Source organism: Psammomys obesus, unplaced genomic scaffold, assembly GCF_907164565.1.
Source record: "Psammomys obesus unplaced genomic scaffold, mPsaObe1.curated_primary_1811, whole genome shotgun sequence".
Classification (NCBI taxonomy): domain Eukaryota; kingdom Metazoa; phylum Chordata; class Mammalia; order Rodentia; family Muridae; genus Psammomys; species Psammomys obesus.
Window position 1 is genome coordinate 9,131,795 of NW_026591598.1, and position 21,668 is coordinate 9,153,462.

Below are 21,668 nucleotides of genomic sequence, written 5' to 3' on the forward strand. Positions count from 1 at the left end.
TCTCTTTCTTCTTTTTTTTCTCGTGGGTCGCCGTCTCCCCTTTTTTTTTCTTCTTTTGTGTTCCGCGGCCTCCGCCTCCCCCCCCCCCCCCCCCCCCGTCACACTTGGAGAAAGAATCTTTTCTGCCTAAACTTATCCAGGTTGGACAAAAAAAGCCTCTGTCATCTGTGAGTCTCACTGACTGGACACATCTTAATGTACTAAGTTTTCTTCAATTTAGTACTACTATGAGATGTTAAGGTATAGATGGACACTGCTTCCTCTGTTAAATGATGGAGGTGAGAGTGTAGCTAATGCATTCTTGCCTAATATGAATGCCCAGGCTTCGGTCCTCAACACAGTTGGGATGGTATAGTATATGTATAGGAGTTGGGGAGGGGCATCAGATGACAGACAGAGAACCTTTAAACAGGTAAAGCACATATTAAGTAGCACATCTAAAGCCCGTAATTTCTGTAGAATGTTACTTCAAGACACTGTCAAAATACTGTAGAAAACGGGAAAGTTGAGTGAGCTTTTAAAAGCCTGTTGTCCCTTTCAAAAATGGCTTTTAGAATCAAGCACCACTTAAGAGTGCTCAGGTGCCTGCAGGTAGGTAGACAACTGCTAGGAAGTGGAACACTTACCTGTTTGTTTCTTGTTGCCCTCCCCTCCCCAATTCGTAATCCAACAGTGAGTTGGTCAGTAAATACTGAACATCTGTTTATTAGATGTCTTTTCAGGAAAGCACCAGAGAACTTCAGTTTTAAGCAACAATTGAGGTATTGGTATAGATGAATATTACTTGGTTCATGCAGAATGTATCTGTGAATTTTCAGATTAATTACCTGAGAAGGTTTTTCTCTTCTAGAGGTTTGTACATACTTCTTTTCTCAGCAATAAGAGAGCCAGTATGTAAAAACTCGAGCATAAATGTATAATGTACAGCTTAGGGGCATGTTCACTATCCCCCTCAAGCCGTTTGAGCTACGTATTAGTACATGTTTGGCCACAGTAACAAAGTCTTGCTAATTTTAGCTTGAACAGTACTGCATTTACTAGTGCATGTAACTGGAAATTGAGAGGTAGGGCAGTGTGGAGTGTAGGTTTGTTTCATTGTTCGACTTTGTTGCCAAGGACCTGGCTTCCTTTCAGCATATCTGCAGCCTTTGTCATTGTACGTTTGTGCTGGTCCTCTTTAGGCACACTTTTCACTACCACATCTGCAGTACCTGCTGCCCTACCGACCTTGTGACCGTTTCTTTGTCCTAAGAATAAGGCTTCTGACTAGAGTAAAGAGCAGTCATTAAGCTGCTGTGTTCTTTTTGAATAAATCCATTTGTGTTCAGAAGTACCGTGGAATGTGATGAGAATGGCAGCATCCTGAAAAATGAGCAAAGTTGATGTAACTGAACCTGAAAACAAGGGACACGCAACTTTGAGAGCTGGGTCTCAGGGGCCTAGCTTTCCATTCTAGCAATTAGAGCTATGTGTATTTATTGTATCTTTTTTTCTCTTAGCTTTAGTTTCGTATTAGGTAAATGTACTAGTGAGAACCACAGCAAGCACCTGTGGAAGAATTAAGCATAGATAAATGCTCAGTAACAGTTTTCCACAGTATAATGTTGAGTTATTTTTGTTGTTGGGTCACTTTGAGTGAGACCTACACTTTTGAAGTTGGGTTCTGGAATTTGTGAAGAAATCCAAGCTAGGTCTCTTTCTGTAGTTGCCGTTAAATACCATACCAAGATCTGTTTAGAGCATATGGAGATGGCAGTAAGTAGTTCTTGTTGGTGACATTGCTCATGGATTTGGAGTTTGTGTTCACCAAAGTGTTTGTAGTTGATTTGATGTTTCTCAAAACTTAGCTGTTTTGGGTTGGTTGGTTTACAGTGATTGCAGGAAAACAAGTTCTGGAGTGCACTTCAGTAGAAGGGCTTTTGAGAAGCACGCACAAAGCCCCATGACAGACAGACTTCCGAATGCCAGAAAAAAATTATATTCTTGTGTTGTGCAATAAAAGTTAAAACATATGAACCAAGCCAGGTGTGGTGTCGCATGCTTTTAATCCTAGCACTTGGAAGGCACAGGCAAGTGGCTCTCTGAGTCTAGAGAGCAGCCAGGGCTACACAGAACAACCCTGTCGTTGAAAACATAAGCCAAACAAAAACAAACCAAAACCTCCAACAAAAATCACGTATCATGTGAGCCATTGTAAGAATTATTGGAAAAATAAAATGTGCGTATTACTTTGCTAAGTTTATTTTTACTGTGTGGGTGTATTTTTACTGTATGTGAAAGGTGTTTGTGCACGTGCACACACACATGTTGCCAGGTGAAGCCCAGTGCCATACCTATGCTAGCTAGGCATAGGCTACCACTGAACCACACCCCAGCCCTGCTTTCCTTTTGTTAAGTCTTTCGGTCATAGTTACATCTAACCTGTTGAGGACCTCACATTTAGATACTAGTCACCAATCAGAGTAGTAGTACAAGTGGCATGTGAAGGGTGTTACTACTCTTTCATGCTTTGAAGTTAAGAGTTGCCTATGAATGCAGACCTTGAAAACCCACCATCTGCCTTAGATGTGAGATTTCTAAATTCTGCTTAGCCTTGGAGTTAATTCTTCAAGGAAAGCTTTTCAGGCGTTTCTTGCACATGAATTCCCTCTTCTTACAGCATTGGGCACTCTTGTGTAAAGCAAGTGCTTTACCACTGACTTGTGTCCCCATCCCTGTTTGTATTGATCTCAAAAGGTGGGCTTCAGTTGGGAGTGAAGGTTATTTAGGAATGGAGTGAGGCCCACTAGTGCTTGAAGTGGATAAGTCCAGAAGCCTCAGCATGCTTTTGTTTTCTGAGCGTTACTGTCGGTGCTGTGACTCCTTTTCTTAATTGAGGACAAATAGTGTATTGCCCCATTCTTTGCACTCGTTGGTTTCATGTTCTCCTTTTTAGGTATTCCTGGGGATTGAACCCAGGGCCTCATGCATGCTAGCAAGTACTCTATCTTTGAGTTATAACTTCAGCCCTATAGCACCAATTTTGCTAGCATCAATCAATGATTAAAACAAAAAACAGGCAAACAAAACCTAAAATAAATATTTCTTTCTTAGTCCTTGTGCACATATTTTCTTCCAGATTGTTGAGAGGGCCGAATGAAAGTCACAGTAGTAGTAGAAATTGCCTGATCATAACACAATGCCATGGGAGAAGTGAGATGATGCAGGCTTGTGGAGGTGGAGCAGGAGGTGGGAGCTTTTTCCTCTTCAGTGAGGTTCCCTCAGCATGGACTCAAGTGTTTCTGTTCTGTGATCAACAGGAGGACTCACAAACGGCAGTGGAAGATACATCTCTGCTGCTCCCGGTGCCGAAGCCAAGTACCGCAGTGCAAGCAGTGCCTCCAGCCTTTTCAGCCCCAGCAGCACCCTTTTTTCCTCCTCTCGTTTGAGATATGGAATGTCTGATGTTATGCCCTCTGGCAGGAGCAGACTTTTGGAAGATTTTCGAAATAACCGGTACCCTAATTTACAACTGCGGGAGATTGCTGGGCATATAATGGAATTTTCCCAAGACCAGCATGGGTCTAGGTAAGGACCTATCTTTGGCCCCCCAGCATAACTGCAATCTGTGTCCCAGATTCCATGCCTCAGATAGCTAGTTATCACACCGTAGAGGCATGATGCCTTTTGGTAATTCACAGTATCCGTCTGCTGTGCCTCTCAGAGGGATTTTGGGCCCAGGACCATTACCTGACCAAATGTTTGAAAGAGCTTTTAGTAGTCTGGACCATGAACTATGAGCAAACTTTTGTCTTGTGAGCAATTAGTCTGTGTTTCTAGTTCAGAAGAATCTCTTAAAATGCTGTTGTTTGCCACTGGGCATGGTGGTATATACCCGTAATCCCAGTACCCAAGAGACAGAGGCAGGAGGATTGCTACAAGTTCAGTCCATCTTGTTCTACACTAGTGCACTTATCTCTTTGTATGTGGAAGCAGCCTTCCCCGGAAGCCTTGTGCATACACTGCAGTGGTCAGCACTGAAAGGCCTGCTGTGAAGGAGACACTGTCAAATGGCAGTGTGGATCCCCAGTTCACAGGAACACAACAGGCCTAGTGCTTGCTCTCATCCCTGCTGCTCTAAGAGCTGCTCAGAGGGCCGCCCTGGGCCTAGGGACCCAGTGAGGTGAGATGCCGCTCATCTTCCCTCTCGTCTCTGTTGTGGTTTCTTCCTCTCCATGTTCAGGGAAACTCCTATTGTCTCCTTGCTCTGTAGCTTCTGCTAGGGACCTCCCCCGAGGAGTGGAGGCTGGGTGCAGAGACAGCAAGGTTTTCCTGAGTGGGTCAAATGGGTAGCAGTATTTCTGAAGCTAATGACTGTGTATACTAATATTTCTATATTTCTATGGATAGGGGTTATAGAATGGAGTGAAGACCATAAGCCTTAAGTTTCTGATGAGGGAGGGACTAGTTTCTAAGGATCAAAGTCAAGCAGAGCTGGTGCTTTTGTGCATATGCCACCCTGTAGTGCAGTACAGCAAAACAGAATTACACTTGAAAGTTGAACTGTGGTAGGGGAATTCCCTCATTCAGAAATCTTCCCTTGGAGAGCTTGAGGTTGATTTAAACAGCCCAGCATGCTCACTTCTGTAATCCTAGCACTTGGGGAGACGGAGGCAGGAGGGTCTCTCTTGAGTTTGAGGCCAGCCTGGTCTATATAACAATTTTGAGGCCAGCCAAGGCTGCATAGTGAGACCCCATCTTAAAAAAACAAACCAGCAACAAAACCCACTGTATTTACTGGACACATGGGCTGCATGTTGCAGGACTGATCTTTCAAGTGATGCCCCTCACACCTTTGCAAGTCTTCTCTGTGTGTGGTTTGATTGCCCTTCACTCTGTTCTTCAGATTCATTCAGCTGAAACTAGAGCGTGCCACAGCAGCTGAGCGCCAGCTCGTCTTCAATGAAATCCTCCAGGCTGCGTACCAACTTATGGTGGATGTGTTTGGAAATTACGTCATTCAGAAGTTCTTTGAAGTATGTCTTTGTTCTTTCTGCCCTTTAACTTTGAGAATCTCTAGACTATTTGATTTTCATTGGCTTTTTGAGGCACAACAGCTCATCCCAGCCTTTAAAGTGGTAGGATCTTCGTGAAGAGCTTCTTAGTTTTTCTCCAGTTCCTTACCAGTAATCATTATGCTCAATGTGTTAAATGACCACACAGATAGGCTCTAGGCGTATGATTTGACAACTGTCCGTACGTGAGACCCAGCACAGAATGTAGACCAGACTGGGCTTGAACTCTCGATCCACCTGCCTCTGCTTCTGTCTTACAAGTGCTGGGATTAAAGGCATGCACCACCTTTAAAAAGAGATTGTTTAAAAAAATAAGGTATATAGATATATAGGGGAAGGGGTACCTGAGGAGGTCTGAGACACCAGATCCCTTGAAGCTGGAGTCAGGTGGTTGTGAGCTGCTTGACAGGTGTTAGGGGATCAAACACAGGTCCTTTGGTAGAATGATACTTGCCCTAATTGATGAGCCCCACCTCCACAGCCTCCATCACAGTGGTTCACATTGTCACATGGATCATTTTAGCAGAATTACAATAACACATTGTGAAAATCAAAAAGAATGAACAATGCCTAAGGAGTTGGTTTTGTTCACCAGCCTCAGCATTTCCATTGTGGCGTGAGATTATGTGTATGGGGTGTCCTTTGGCCTTCTTTTGCCCATTAACTTGAGTCATGGACTCTTGAGTCTCTTCCGTACATTAATGATAATAATGTCTGCTCCCTCTAATAAGTTAAAATTTCAAAAATTTGGATATTTAATATTTATATTAATAATAATGTTGTCATTGCTTATCATTGTCAGCAGCTCCAAACTGTTGGGTGACACAAAAACACTGAAAGAATCAAGTGTGGGAGCAGTTGCTGGACTCTGAGCTTAACTGCTAACACATCTATAATTGTCTTATGGCCTCCTGTTTGTGTGAAGATTTAAGAGTGGGTCTCTCAGACCTTGCCTGCCCTCTTCCTCACAGACACCTAATGGCTCAGTTCTCCAGCTAGACTAAGACACCAACGGCTGTGCTTCTAATTCTAGACTGTCACTTCACTGCCATTAGTCAGCTGGAGTGCCAGAACAAATGTGACATGTAGCCCTGTGATTTAGATCAAACCAAAGAATTTCCTTAGGCCTATGGGTGAAACATGTAGCCTTGGACAGTCCCATGATGGTTGTATTCAGATGAATCCAGAAAGCCAAGGATGAAAAATGACCCTCAGGAGAATTTTAACATTCTGTGATGTCATCTCTCAGGTTCCTTGGCTTCTTTCACAGGTGTTCTGTTAATATCAGCAGTCCTTGAAAAACAGTAATTCATAAGAGTGTTACATATACTTGGCCCACAGTTGCAGAATCCGCTGGGTGAGAAGGCTTGCTGGCGTACACCTTGCACATGTACGTGGGCTGCCTATCTGTGAGTTATCACATCACTCCTAAGCTTACTGAGCCTGAAGACAGTCCTGTCCCTGCTCCTGCCTTTGAATCAGCAGTTATGTGTCTGTTTCCCTTCATTTAGAAATGAATGCTAATGTCTTAATCAGTTAGGGCATTGAAACTTTTTTTTGCAAGGTGGCAATGAAGAAAGGTCAGAGGCTGAGAACTGTTGGCTTGAGGGAATTGTGGCTCTTTAAAAGGTGTGGTTGAATAGGCCAAATTGACAGCAAGAGATGGAGGCTAGACACAGTACAGGTAAAGGAAGACTTTGTTCTCGCTGGTTTTTCTCCTTTACTTAAGTAATGGCATCTCTTACATGTTGTGTCTAGTTTGGCAGCCATGAACAGAAGCTGGCTTTGGCTGAGCGGATTCGAGGCCATGTCCTGTCATTGGCACTGCAGATGTATGGCTGCCGAGTTATCCAGAAAGCTTTGGAATTTATTCCCTCAGACCAGCAGGTAATTGTAAGTTTCCCTTTCACTTTTCTCTTGGTGTTTCTCTGTGGTACGTGCAGTGGCCTGTGAAGACTGTCAGTGTGGAGGCTCTTGGCTGTCATATGGTTGTGCTTCCCATCTGCAGTGCAAGCAGTAATTGTCCGGTCAGTCTACAAGATTCTAGTGGGTCAGATAGTTTCTAGCCTCATCTCATTAACATCTCTGGTGTAGGCCTAGTAGCTATAGTTTTACAATGTGCTGGACAGGAACAGTGGAAAAGAGTGTTGCCTGTGGGGGAGGTCCTCCCCCATGCACTGCAGAGGCAAGGCTTTGCAGAGTTAGACAGGAGAAAGGGAATGGAGGCTTGAACAGTTAGCTGCTGTGAGTAGGGGTTGGGAGAGGAGTCACCCAAGAGGCCCACAGGTGGGGAAGGCACACCACAGCTGTTTGTGCCCAGTGGTGTCAAGGCCTCTGGCCCACAGCTCCTCAGCCCTGGTGCTCTGAGCCTCCCTCAGCCTTCTCAGTGGAGGGGTTGCTGTTGTCTGGCGGTGATGACCCACTTGCCCTCACTGAGGACAAAGTTTGATGATGAGAATCTGTTATGGACTCGTTCTGAGCCAGACAGGAGCCCTCAGCTCTGATTCAGACCCACTCCACAGCAGCCAGTGTGCAGATGGTGGCAGGTGAAGGCTGGTGGAGCCTAGGGCACTTGGGGCTGAGTCTCATAGCTAGGCACCTGAAGATGCTGTGGAGATGGGTGAAGCTGGAGACAGCTCTCTCTGGCTGGACAATGTAGCCCAGGTAAGAAAGAGCTGTCTAGCTGAGTGTGGAGGGACAGAGTAGAATCCCAGCATGTTGCGAGGTAGATGCAGGAGAATCACCCCATATTTGAAGCCAGCTATAGAAAGCTAGATAGCAAGACCCTGTCCTCCACTCTCCAAGAGAGGTGCTGTTTGAAATTACAGGCAGACCTGAGGCTAGTTTTTATTGTTATGTATCATTCACTCAAGCATTATGAATTTTAATGACATCAGGTTTTGTGGCTCAGTGAATCATACTTAATTCTGTTTTTTTTTTTTTTTCTTCCCTACTTGGAAGCTTCTTTTCTCTTCAATCATGATAGCCAGTTACTAAAAAAAAAAAAAAAAAAAAAAAAAGCAGCTGTTTTGACCCTTATGCGTGCTTTTCCCCCTTCACTGGGAAATTGTTTTGCTAGCTTTTTACATTTTTTTTTGTCTTTTCCAGGTGCTATTGCTCTCTCTGCCCTCTTCTCCAAGTCTTCTCATTTCTGTGGCAATACTGGGGATTAAAACCAGGGTTTTATATAGGTTGGGTGACTGCCCTGCCACTGGCCTTGAAAGCCTCCTGCCTAGGTTGGCCCCCTGAAAAGCTGCAGTCATGAGCTTGTGCCACCAAGCAGAGTTCTTTCATCTCCTTTTTCTGGCCCTGTTTTCTTTGGTTTCTTGTTCTGAGTTTGTACTACTCTTCTGCTGTGGATTATATACTTATTGTAGATTTGCATTTTTTATTTTAGAAGATGAAGTTTATCATTTCTATGAGTATGTGTTCCAGGCAAAAGAAATGGCTCTTGTCTTGTGTTAGTAAATGCTCCTTTGGACTAAGCCATTGTGATTATGAGTGTCTTCTATTAGATGATATTTTAGTTGCTCTGCTGTCAGTACCTCAGGAATCCACTCACTATTCATGAGTGGTGACATTCTATCAGAAATTTAGAGTAATACAGATAGAAGAACCAGGGAAATAGGGGCACAGACGTCTGGCCAGCCAGGTTTGGCATTTCACTTTTAGGTGACCTGAGGCAAGGTGTGTCAGGAAAAGGCTCCAGTCAACATCTCAGTTGGTTCCAGTACACACCCTCTTTCTCTCTTTCTCTCTCTCCTAACTGCATGGACATCACTAAGGAACTGGAAAAACCATTCCTACTGACTTTAATCAATATACCTTGGTAGAAAATCATTGTCACTCAAATCATCAATACTGGGAGTCAAAGCTCTGAAATTTATATTCTGTTGTTTTTTGTCTGTCCCTGTTTCTCTTGACTCTACCAAAGGAAGGAGCCCTCTGAGACATGTTCTTGGCATGTGTAGGTTAACCTTGAACCTCTTGGGTTCTCCAGCAGTCATTTTTAGTCTCTCTAGGAATATTCTATCACCACCATTGGCTGTCTATAGATTTAGTGTGTTTTGATGTTTTGAGATGGCTTTTACTCTGTAGGCCCAGCAGACCTGGAACTTGTGCATGTCCATAGCTGGCCTTGAATTTGAGGCAGCCCTCCTGCCTTAGCCTCTCCAGTACTAGAATTACATGGCTAAAACATGACTTCTATAGTTTTATGTGTGTGACTTCACCTATCAGTTTTTCTGTGGCTGAGATTGTATAATTGACAGGTGCTTTCCTGGCAAACACAGGCTGCATTGTGGTGCCCCATTGCTTGGGTGTGAGGCCTGACAGTCTAGGTCTTTTTGAACAAGCTTTGTTATTTGTTCCTGTGCTGCATGTGTCATCTGTTAGGAGGGAGCGAAAGCACACTCAGCTCTAGGAGTTCTTTCTCACCTGGGTAAATTAATAATCCAAGCTTGCATGGTTGTCCGAATACAAGTGTGATGAGTTGTATGATCTTGTCAATTCTGTGCACTTGATGGCCTTTTCTGTTTGAAGATGACTATGGTAGGGTTTATGTTTTTGTTTTGTTTTGTTTTGAGTTTCAGGTAGCCCAGGTCAGACTTGAACTCTTTATCATCTTGCTTCCTCCTCGATGTTTACCACCAAACCCTGGCATGCTTTTAAAAATAGGTCTTCCTAGGTAGTATAGGCTAGCTAAGAAGTTGCTGGGTACCAATTCCAATCCTGTCTCAGCCCCTAAGACCTGGAGTTAGAGGTGTGCGCCACTACACTTGCCTGGTGCCACTGTTTAGAGCCTCAACATGTCATTTCCAAGTTTATCTTTTTAAATCCCACCTGCCTTCACTCACTTGCTGTGTTGTTGCTTGGCTACCATTGACTTTGTCATGGATCTGTTTAGTGCTTGCTGCTTGGTGTAGGGAGTGGGGACTGTCCAGATGCTGGCTGGCTGTGATTCTGGTGGTGCCTTCTTTCTTTGTCTCCAATAGAACGAGATGGTGCGGGAGCTAGATGGCCATGTCCTGAAGTGTGTGAAAGACCAGAATGGCAACCATGTGGTTCAGAAGTGCATTGAATGTGTACAGCCTCAGTCTTTGCAGTTTATCATCGATGCATTCAAGGGGCAGGTGAGTGACTCAGGTTCACGTTGTCAGCCTCCTCTTCACTCTGTGCTCAGTCCTGTGCCATGCTGTCAACCTGGCCATATAACAAGGGCTCTTCCTTTTATTCTCTGGAGGTCTGCCATTTACAACAGAACTGCCAAGATGCATTTAATATTTGAAAGACATCCCCTCCCCCCCATGAGTACTTATTATCCTGATATTTTAAAGTTTTTGTTACATAAAAAATTAAGATATAATCTTACCAATCATGATTGAATGTATCTTCAAAGTAACCAAGTGTCCTTGCTTACAGCTTTTTGAGAGTGTGTGTGGTGAGCATGATTGTTTGAATTGTACTGGATAGTCACATAATGCCCAGGGCTTACTGGGAGTTTCTGCCTTAGCCTCTCCAGTGGAGGGGAAGGAGAAACATTCGTTCCCTGAGATGTTGTATTGGAGCTGGAGAGATGGCTCAGTGGTTAAGAGCACTTGTTACTCTTGCAGGGGACGTGAGTTGCATTCCCAGCACCTACACGACCACTATAACTATCTGTAACTACTCCAGGGAATTAGATACCTCTTTCTGGCTGTGATGGTCACACGTACACATAGATAAATACCTTAAAAAGCCATTAAATTAATAAAAATGTAAGACAAAGAAAGTTTGTGCTTTTTTGAGGGAGTGGAACAGCTAGCTGTATGTCTGTATGGAAGCTTTTAGATTCAATTGCCACTTTTGTATGGGCTTCTTTTTGTTAGGCATCACTGTGCTGGATGAGTGCTCGACCTGTGAGCTCCAGCTCCAGCTCCAAGCTGTTTTTTCAGGCAGGGTCTTGACTGTAGCCCAGCCTGCCCTGAAGCAGTTTTTGTCTGTCTGCATCCAGAGTGTTGAGATTAAAGGTGCTGACCACCATGCCCGTTTTCTCCTCCTGTTTTTCGCCCTATCTTTTGGAAAGGCAATTGGTTGATCCTTTTGATTCTATTTTGTTGGTTTGTGTCTGTTTCCAGACAGGTGTGTGTGTGTGTGTGTGTGTGTGTGTGTGTGTGTGTGTGTGTGTAACCCTAGCTATCCTGTAACTGAATTTGTAGATCAGGCTGCCCTGATCTACAGATCTGCACCAGCCTCTGCCTGCCAAGTGTGCTGGGACTAAAGGAATGCACCACCATACCCGTTCCCCCCCTCTACTTTCCCCCCTTTTCTTCAGTGTTTGAAACAGGGTTTCTCTGTGTATCCCTGGCTGGCCTGGAACTCAAGAGACCCAACTCTCTGCCTCCTGAGTGCTGGGATTAAAGGTGTGTGCTACCACTGCCTGGTGACATTTTTGATTATTGACTAAGTGGATTTTTCTGGACCTTTACTTATTTCCATTTCATTTTAGCTTTCTTGGAAAAAAAGTTCATTTCATGTAATTTATACACTTAAATGAATTCCTAAAACAACCTCAGTGGTTTTTTAACATGAGAGGTAATGAGGTAACAGCACTCAAGTTACTCTTGTGTGTGTCTGCTCCAGGTGTTTGCTTTGTCTACGCACCCTTACGGCTGCAGAGTGATCCAGAGGATCCTAGAGCACTGTCTTCCTGACCAGACCCTGCCTATCCTGGAGGAGCTACACCAGCACACGGAGCAGCTTGTGCAGGTACTTCTGTCACCAGAAGAGAAGCTGTGGCCCAATGGGCTTCTGTGAAACTGGAGTGTGTATCTTATTAGGAGAGAGCATTAACATGTCATCAAGTCCTTCAAGTCTTTGGAGAATGTGCGTTCCGTGAATATAGACACTGATGAGAAGCCCTGGCCCATGAGTTAGGAGAGGACCCTGCACTAGCTCCCCACTCCACTGGCACACATCATGTGTGCTGGTTTATTCTTCTTTTGGTATCTGCTTCAGCTACTGATAAATAATGAACCCTGGCTGTTCTGTTGAATGCAAATCTATAGAAAGGTGCAAGCACAACCTTTTTGCAGCTTCTATTAGGGAAAAACAGTTCTTTATTCCCCAAACACTCCCTCCCCCATTCTAAAATAATTATAGCCCTACTTGCAGTTAGTAATTTGTGAAGAGCCTAGCCAGAAAGTAGGCTCATAAATATATAAAGAAAAAAGTCTGTTGTCTAGTGACAGTGTGTTCTTCTTTTGTAATGAGAGAAAAATTGTTAATACCTGTCTGTTTAAAAAATCATTTTAGGTTTCTTTACATTCAGCTTAATTTCATTGCTGCTCGGTCATTACCCCACTTCTCTGCTTCACAAGAGTGATAGATGTTAATTAGGTGGAATCCACAGAACTGTTTCTTACCTATATTTTCTTTGTTTTGTTGCTTCTCAAATAGGATCAGTATGGAAATTATGTAATCCAACATGTACTGGAACATGGTCGTCCTGAGGATAAAAGCAAAATTGTAGCAGAGATCCGAGGCAATGTGCTTGTATTGAGTCAGCACAAGTTTGCAAGGTGTGTGCTTTGGGGAGCAAGGATGGGGCTCAGTTCAGCTGTAGCATCTTGTTCCTAAATTCTTATATTTAGTTATTTGGTTTTTTGCGTGTGCATGTGTGTGTGGGCCTGTGTCCACTGCAGCACGGTGTGCATGTGGAACTCGGAGGACAGCTTGGGGAATTGGTTCTCTTTTTCCATCTTACAATTCTGAGAATCAACTATTCTTTATAATGTTTTCTTTTTGTTTTAATGTATTGCCTACTTTAAAAGTCAAGTGGTATATCAAGTATGGCTGCAAAGACATTCCTTAAATGCTCTTTCTACCCCTGTGGAACATCTACTGAAATCTGGGGGCTGTTTCTAAAGTACTGTACTTTGATCCCTGTATGTTTCCTACATTAGGTGGGCATTGTGAGATGTTTTCTACTCATCTTCTTTTGCCTGAGAAGGGGCAGTTTGTCAGATCTGGCCAGTCTTCGGAGTGTCAAGTGGTCTTTTGAGCAAATTCATTTTTCACTGCTCATAGTACAGCTTGTTTTTCCAGTATTTTCTTGTCTGGTGTTTTTGTGTGACTTGCTAGACAGATAGTATGGCTCATGTTTACCAGTGTTCATTAATATTCATTGTTTTTAAAAGATTTATTTATTATTTGTACAGTATTCTGACTGCATGTACACCTGTATGCCAGAAAGAGGGCACCAGATCTCATGGTTATGAGCCACCATGCTGGGAATTGAACTCAGGACCTTTGGAAGAACAGCCAGTGCTCTTTAATATCTGAGCCATCTCTCCAGCCCCCTAAAATTGATTTGTTCTGTTTTGTTTTTTGAGACAGGCTTTCTTTGTGTAGTTTTGGCTGTCCTGGACTTGCTTTGTAGACCAGGCTGGCCTAGACCACTCAGAGATCTGCCTGCCTCCTGTCTCCCTTAGTGCTGGGATTACAGGCATGTACCAACTCGCCCAGCTTCTAATATTCACTTTTAATTAGTGAGATCTTTAAAAAATATATTTTTTAGAATTGTGTGTGGTGCCCGTGTGGAGCTTAGACCTTTTGCAGTTGTGCTTACTGAACCTGGCTACCTTATGTAGGCGTTGCCTCTTAAGCCTTTTCTCCTTAAGGGTCTGGGACCCAGAGCTATTCTTCTCTTTGAACCCTTTGCACAACCTCATGTACTGATTGCTGGGTCTTGGGTTCAGTGTGACAGCAGTCCACATAGCATGCTCTACTGTTGACCTGCACAGCTTTGTGCCCATGGAGCCAAGGTGAGGGTACATATCCCCTAATAAAGGCAGGCAATCAATGTGAGGAATCACCCTGCTTGGTAACTAGTCACCATCCTGGCAGTGAGTCATTTAATGTTAGAGAACTATGCCTTAGTTAGAACCACTCCTTTCCAAGATGAGGTGTTTCATGCTCATAACGGCCTCTGGCCTCTGAGCACCCAAAAGTGATTTGTCACAATTTGAAGTTCCCTCACTAAGCCCGGAACTGCTGCCACGCCCCAGTGTCTGTTTCATGGGAGGTGTGACAAGAAAGAGTCTTGTTGCCAAGCCTGAGCTCACAGGTGCAAGGACAGCATCGTAAGTCTTGGTATGTGGTGAAATAGTAAGATAGCTGAGCTGTTAAAGCTAGCTCTGCTGCCAACCTTGTGTGTCAGTGTGCTTGCTTCTCATGCTCATTACTGTCACCTGTCAGCAGGTCAGGGCGCCTCTCCTGGATACTCTATAGACACCCCAGTGTTTTCAGGTCAAAAGAGGAATCTTACAAAGCCAGACCCTGCTGGGGAAATAAGTTCCCTTGTGTACTGTCTCCACTCAGCGGCTGTCCTGATTAAGGTAGTTCTTCCCAATTTGTCTCATGGCAGCAATGTTGTGGAGAAGTGTGTCACTCATGCCTCACGTACAGAGCGTGCTGTGCTCATTGATGAGGTATGCACCATGAATGACGGACCTCACAGTGCCTTATACACCATGATGAAGGATCAGTATGCCAACTATGTGGTCCAGAAGATGATTGATGTGGCTGAGCCTGGTCAGCGGAAGATTGTCATGCACAAGGTAAGCAGATGGCCCAGAGAGATGGCAGACATCGGCTCTCTTTGTGTTTGTAGCGCTTGTCTGTGTTCTCTCCGTATAGAGTCACTATGGCCATTCCATGTTTGCCACTCCTCTCCTTGACTCACAGTGTGGGAGCCTTGTTTCTTCCCCTTCCCCCCTTTTTTTCAACTTCATTATTTTCATTTTTCTCCTGTTTTTATGAGCATGTGTGGGTGGTCGACATGCATGCCTGTGCACTACACGCATGTAGTGTTTTTTAACATTTTGTTGAGCGTGAGTGTGCCATGGTGTGTGTCTAGATCACACTAAAGTGGATAGGTTTGATGACAAGTACACTTTACCCACTGGACCACGATGTCGGGTCTTAAGAAGCTTAGTTCCTGTTTTTGCATGTTCTGGAGGGTAAACCCAGGCAGGCCTGCTGCATGCTAGGTAAGCATTCTGCCACTAAAGCCACACCCCAGCCTTTTTTGTTTGTTTGTTTGTTGTGTTTTGGGAAGTTGGTTTGTTGACAGAGCTCCATTGTGTAGGCCCAGCTGGCCTTAAAACCAGCCCCCTCCTGGTTTAGCCTCCTAAGTGCTAGGATTGCTGGCATATGCTGCACAGTTTTGTAAAATAATTCCGTCCATGGTCTCTGAGATCAACTTACCAGTCCTGTTTCCTGAATCTTCTTTTTCACCCATTCTACCACACTTTCCTGTGGTGTGTCATGACTAAGACCTGCTCTCTGTTGGCCCACAGTGTGCTGGACAGGAACAGTGGAAAAGAGGTCCTCCCCCCATGCACTGCAGAGGCAAGGCTTTGCAGAGTTAGACAGGAGAAAGGGAATAGAGGCTTGAACAGTTAGCTGCTGTGAGTAGGGGTTGGGAGAGGAGTCACCCAAGAGGCCCACAGGTGGGGAAGGCACACCACAGCTGTTTGTGCCCAGTGGTGTCAAGGCCTCTGGCCCACAGCTCCTCAGCCCTGGTGCTCTGAGCCTCCCTCAGCCTTCTCAGTGGAGGGGTTGCTGTTGTCTGGCGGTGATGACCCACTTGCCCTCACTGAGGACAAAGTTTGATGATGAGAATCTGTTATGGACTCGTTCTGAGCCAGACAGGAGCCCTCAGCTCTGATTCAGACCCACTCCACAGCAGCCAGTGTGCAGATGGTGGCAGGTGAAGGCTGGTGGAGCCCAGGGCACTTGGGGCTGAGTGTCACACCATGTTGTTGTGTGATGGTGTTGTGAAACAGGGCTGGTATATGTAGTAGTTGGCAGCACAGTACTAAGCCTGTGCCTGTAGCCAGCTCCCCTAAACAGTTGTCTTGATGCTCACTGAGGGAGTGTGCACATAGGCACAGCAAAGGCGGGAATAGGAAGGGCTGAGAAGAGAGTGTGGTAGAGTGCTGTTTACAGTGTGTGGGTAGGAAGAGGGCCCTTGAAGGACGGACATTGAATACAGCTTTCCAGAAAGAGCATGCCCAGTCATGAAGACTTGGTTATCAGAAAGGAGATTCTTGGGCATGCATGGGAAAGTCAAAGAACAGCTTACTTGCTTGCTTTCCACCGTGTGGACTCTGAGGATGGAACTCAGGTTGTCAGGCTTGGTGGCAAGTACTTCTACCCAGGGAGCATCATTCAGGCCCAGGACTGTGCTTTAAGTAATTGTCCTACTGATGTGCCACAACTGTAACTTGGAGCAGGGGAAGCCGTGAAAACAGCTGAGCTCAAAGCTGGTAGCATTTTTCTGACTGAAAAGAATTGGTTAGTGGCAGGTAGGACCAAGAGGTAGGAAGGGCTGGGAACTGCTTGCCCACAGCTAGGGCCATGTGGGAGAAGAGTGGGAGATCCCATTTCACGTCTTACTAGTCAGGTTAAAATGGTGTGCTGTGGAGAGAGAGAAGAGGAGTGTGGAGGTTAAGGAGTATAAAAGCCAAATTTTGTGCGCGTGCGTGCGTGTGTGTGTGTGTGTGTGTGTGTGTGTGTGTGTGTGTGTGTGTGTCTCGGGGTGGTTATCTAAAGCAAACCCCTTGTTGAGAACTGGGTCCTTACCATGCCCCGGTGTGCAGTGCCTTTGGACAGGCAAGCTTGGGAAGGTGTGTAGAGTGCTACCTAGAACCCAGGACAGCTTGTTAGCAGCCACTGCCCTGTAGGTGCCAGGATGGAGGTGTGCTGTTTCCTGGCCTGTGTTCTGTGTGGGCTCCAGCAGCTTATAGAGCTCATTGCCCCTTCCTTGCTTTGCGCTTGCAGCTGAGCAGACTAACTGCTGACCCTGTGAGCTTCAAGGTGGGCCACCACCTGACTCCTGGAGTGGTGCCCTGTGAGGTGTGTGTGCAGTGTGAGCTTGGGTGGGACACAGTTAAACTGCCCCTCCCCCACCTTCTGATGGCTACCTGAGCGGAAGGAGTCAGCACTGGAGCATGCCTCTAAGCTCCACGTGGGGTCTCTTCTCACCTGGGCACACAGGGCCAGGTCCAGGGCAGCGATCCAAGATGATGCTCACAGGGGTGACCAGAGCTCAGGGTGGAGGAGGAGTAAGGTGCAGGGTAAGCGGGATGGGGTGACTGGTTCCAGAGCTGTGTCATCAATGTTGGAAGAGTGAGTTTCTGGGCTGAGATACCTGTACTATTCATTATCCCTAGTTTATCTTTGGCTGAGAGATAGAAACACTCTTTTATTTCCCTCATCTGCACTGGCACAGTGTCCTCTTTATTTCTTTTTCTATTTATTTATTGGTATTTCAATTACGGTTTTCATTGCTGTGATAAAACACAATGGCCACAAACAGTTTGGGAAGGAAAAGGGTTAGTTCATCTTCAAAAATTCTCGGTCTATTCAATTATTAAAGGAAAACTTTGGGGAAGACTCAAAGCAGGAGCCTAGAGGCAGTGACTGATACAGAGGTGGTGGAGGGACGCAGCTTGCTGGCTTGGCTGAAGGCCTATAGCGCCCAGGAGCATCTATCCAGGGGTGGGTACCACCGAGTGGGCTGGCCTTTCTTTCATCATTCATGAATCAACAAAATGCACCACAGGCCAATCCGGTGGGGCATTTTCTCAGTCAAGGTTCCATCTTCTATAATAACACTAGCTTGTATCAAGTTTATACTAAAAACTAGCCAGTATAGTCGACCCTTGTCAGATTGACACAGTCATATTACTTTAACCTTTCATCCCCAAGATCTTATTAATACTATAAAATATTTCAACCTTTAAAAGCCTTGCAGCCTTTACAAATACTTTAAAATATCCAAAGTCTCTTTCAAAGTTGAAGCCTTTAAAATATCCATAGTTCCTCACGCTCCAAAATTTGTCCAAAATTCTAAAGTGTCTTAACTGTGGGCTCCTATAAAATCAAAATAAGTTAAATTCTTTCTTATTTCAAGAAGGAAGAAGTCGGGTACAGTTACTCAAAGCAAAACCAAGGTCCAGCAGTGTAAAGCTCAGCATCAGGCTTGTGGCATTCACCCAGGATCTTTTGTGTTCCCTCGGGGGGCTTGGACCACCACACACAGCTTGTCTCCTTCGCTTAGGCTTCCCCACTGCACAGCTGCTGCTGACCTGGGCACTCATCCTCAATGCTGGGCTCTCTGTATTGGGCTCCACTTCACCAATAACCTCTCCAGGTACTCTTCAGGGGTTCTGACCCTGCCATATTGGTACCATGCCTCAACTTCTCTCATGACTCCTTCAGTCTTGGGCCTTCTACTGCCATTGAGGTTGCACCTTCTTCGGTGGTGGACTGTCCTACCCTCTCATGACCCTTTCAAATCCAGTTCCACCTGGAAGAGTCTCCTACACATTACCAAGGTTGGCTGTAGCATGAGGTGTTACCCCCTTAGCCCTTTCTGGGCTACAGCTGCTGACCCTGAGGAAATAACTTTCAGGAGATTTGCTTCACTGATGCTGGTCTCTTTAAAATCACAGCCCAGCTAACCAGCATCAACTGTACTAGTAAAGCAAAGGTTTCGCTTTAGTGGTTAATTTAGAATATCACTCGGAGCCCTGGTAGAGACTTTGCTTCCCTCTGAAGCCTCACAAACCAGACTTTATTGCCTATGCTGCTTGCAACAGTCTCTTTAAGCTCCCACAGTTCGCTGAGCTGAACACACAGTTGCTTTCCCAGCCCAAACTTGAGGTGCGACCACAATCCTCCCTAAAACATCATATCTGTCACAGCATTTCCCCTGATCTGGTGCCAATTTCTGTCTTAGGGTTTCTGTTGCTGTGGTAAAAATATTATAACCAAAAGCAGCTTGAGGAGGAAAGGATTTTATTTCATCTTACAAGTTTTTCCATCATCCAGGGATGTCAGGGCAGGACGGAGGAGTGCTGCCTATTGGCTTGCTCCCAGTAATTTGCTCAGCCTGCTTTCTTACAGCACCTGGTGCCACCAGCACACAGGTGGCACCACTCACGTGGGCTGGGCCCTTCCACATTAGTCATCAAATAGGAAAATGCGTCACAGGCTTGCCCACAAAGCCAATTGTGGGAGCATTTTCTCAGTTGAGGTTCCCTCTTCAAAAATTACTTGTGTAGAGTTGACATAAAATCTAGCCAGCATAGTAGGTCACTGTTAGGTGGAAGTAGTCCTGTGCCCTGGAGAGGTAGGGTTCAGGTGGTGAGTTCAGGCAGATGGTTCCCCAAAGGAAATGCCAACTGCCAGGACAGCCTGGCTTTCTGTGTGTCTGTGGGCAGGTGCTGTGTAGCTGTCTGACACATGCTGTTCTCTACTGGGTGCGCTCCCTGCCCTGTGTCAGCACTTAGGGCAAGAGTTCCTGTCTTTACCTTACGACTTGCTAGCAGTGAAATGTGTGCACTGTATAGTCTGTTTCTGGGAAGGTGCTGGAGACCCCTCAGGCCAGTTTGGCAAGTGTAACACACACTGTCCTCTCCAGATCCGGCCACACATCGCAACTCTTCGGAAGTACACCTATGGCAAGCACATCCTGGCCAAGCTGGAGAAGTACTACATGAAGAATGGCGTGGACTTGGGGCCCATTTGTGGCCCCCCTAATGGCATCATCTGAGCAGTGCACCCATCCCAGTCCCGCTGACCTCACTGACCCTGGCAGATCCAACCAGCAACCAGAAATGCCCAGCGTAGAGTCAGAAGTGGGCACCGGTTGCTCCGGGATCACTCCCTCCTCCAAAAAGGAATCAGATCCACTTGTGGAAAGGCCTTTGTAAATTTAATTTTATTACACATAACATGTACTAATTATTTTTTTTAATTGACTAATTGCCCTGCTGTTTACTGGTGTATAGGAACTTGTACATAGGTAATCAGTGTACATGGGAGGCCACATGCTTTGTTCAATGTTGTATCTATATTCCACATGTGGATACTTTCAGGGTGGTTGGTTTAACAAAAAAAAAGTTTAAAAAAAAAACAAAAAAAGGTTTTTAACTCATTTGCCTTATGGCAAGTTTTGCAAATAGCTCTACCCCACCTCCTCATTTTATTAAAAAACAAACAAAAAACCTGAGAAATTTGAATTTTAGTTAAATGACCCCAAAATGGCATTTAACACTGTTTATAAAATATATATATATACATATATACATATATGAAATGGAATGTTTCAGAGTTGATAAAGCGTCAGCCTGTGACACAGTTCATGACGCTCTGTTTTGGAGGTGATCTCATGCTGAGGAAGGTGGTGGCTGCAGATCCAGGAGGAGCGGGAGCACCGAGGCCAGTGCCAGGGCTGTGTGCTGCCTATGGGCTGCTTTCTGTGAGCGCTGGGCAGCAGAATCGGATTATCTAGCATGAGAGAAAACCTAGCCCTGCTCCTGGCCTCGCTTCTATAGATACATAGTGTATACTTGTGTAGACTTTGCATATATACGGATTTGTAGTATTTTCCTGTTTTGATGTCTAATCTGTATCTATAATGTACCCTAGTAGTCGGACATACTTTTGATTGTACAATTGTACATTTGTATACCTGTAATGTAAATGTGGAGAAGTTTGAATCAACATGAACACGTTTTTTGGTAAGAAAAGAATCAGCCAGCCCCGTGCACTCAGTGTATATCCCACCTTTTATGGTCGTAGAAGATAGTGTTGTATATTGTAAATTGTAATTTCAACCAGAAGTAATTTTTTTTTCTTTTGAAGGAATAAATGTTCTTTATACAGCCTAGTTAATGTTTAAAATGAAAAAAAAAAAATAGCTTGGTTTATTTGTCAGCTAGTCAAGACGGTAGTGAGAGCCTTTCTAAATGTTAATTCAGACGATTCAGTTCACACTAGTGTTCTTTTTTTTTATCCTAAAAAAAAGTAATGTTTTGCTTATTTTGTGACAGTCAAAAAAGGATGTGCAGAAGTTTCGCCTGCCCCTCCCCCGCTCAGCGCCTCCCCTTGTAAAGTGACTCACCCTCCGTTTTGTACAGATGAGCTGTATTTTGCATTTTGTCTACTTGTAAGTGAATGTAACATACTGTCAATCCCCGTTTGAATATAGACTGTAACACTACACGGTGTACATTTCCAGAGCCTCGTGTATATTTCCAATGAACTTTTTGCAAGCACACTTGTAACCATATGTGTATAATTAACAAACCTGTGTATGCTTATGCCTGGGCAACTATTTTTTGTAACTCTTGTGTAGATTGTCTCTAAACAATGTGTGATCTTTATTTTGAAAAAATACAGAACTTTGGAATCTGAACTTGCTGTTTGTATTGCTCTCGGTGTCCACACCTGCTCAGCTGAGCCCCGCTCCAGCTTGGACGTCTCTGCTGCCCCTGAGATGGAGCGGAAGCCTGGAATAGTGAAGTGGCTGGAGTATCGAGCTGATGGCTTCCAAGACTTAATTTTACCCGAGGTTGAGTTCAGTTTGCTTTGTGAAAAGCCAGGTTTCCCAATGTTCCATGACAGGCTTTTCCTGGAGAGACACACAAACACACCCCTATTTGCTCATCCCAGAAAGGGAACCTCTGAAAGCCCAAGTAACGACTGCATCAGAATCCAACTTGGTGAACCAGTGTGTGTGTGTGTGTGTGTGTGTGTGTGTGTGTGTGTGTGTGTGTG

At 44.9% G+C, this 21,668-nt stretch overlaps 1 protein-coding gene and 2 non-coding genes across 3 annotated transcripts in view; all 3 read left to right on the plus strand.

Moving 5' to 3' along the window:
• The window catches only part of Pum1 (pumilio RNA binding family member 1), a 34,902-nt gene extending 13,596 nt beyond the window's left edge, over positions 1–21,306 (plus strand). Inside the window, exons 7-14 of the mRNA XM_055610982.1 lie at positions 3,300–3,567; positions 4,886–5,015; positions 6,813–6,941; positions 10,049–10,186; positions 11,676–11,801; positions 12,492–12,613; positions 14,461–14,653; positions 19,528–21,306. Of these exons, the coding sequence (XP_055466957.1) occupies positions 3,300–3,567; positions 4,886–5,015; positions 6,813–6,941; positions 10,049–10,186; positions 11,676–11,801; positions 12,492–12,613; positions 14,461–14,653; positions 19,528–19,659 (1,238 nt within the window). The 3' untranslated portion in view covers positions 19,660–21,306. The remainder of the gene's footprint in view (positions 1–3,299; positions 3,568–4,885; positions 5,016–6,812; positions 6,942–10,048; positions 10,187–11,675; positions 11,802–12,491; positions 12,614–14,460; positions 14,654–19,527) is intronic.
• LOC129680025 (small nucleolar RNA SNORD103/SNORD85) lies at positions 7,459–7,539 on the plus strand. Its single transcript, XR_008720621.1, has one exon. It is a non-coding gene; the product is annotated as a small nucleolar RNA SNORD103/SNORD85 (small nucleolar RNA).
• LOC129680026 (small nucleolar RNA SNORD103/SNORD85) lies at positions 15,666–15,746 on the plus strand. Its single transcript, XR_008720622.1, has one exon. It is a non-coding gene; the product is annotated as a small nucleolar RNA SNORD103/SNORD85 (small nucleolar RNA).
• Positions 21,307–21,668: the final 362 nt, after the last annotated feature.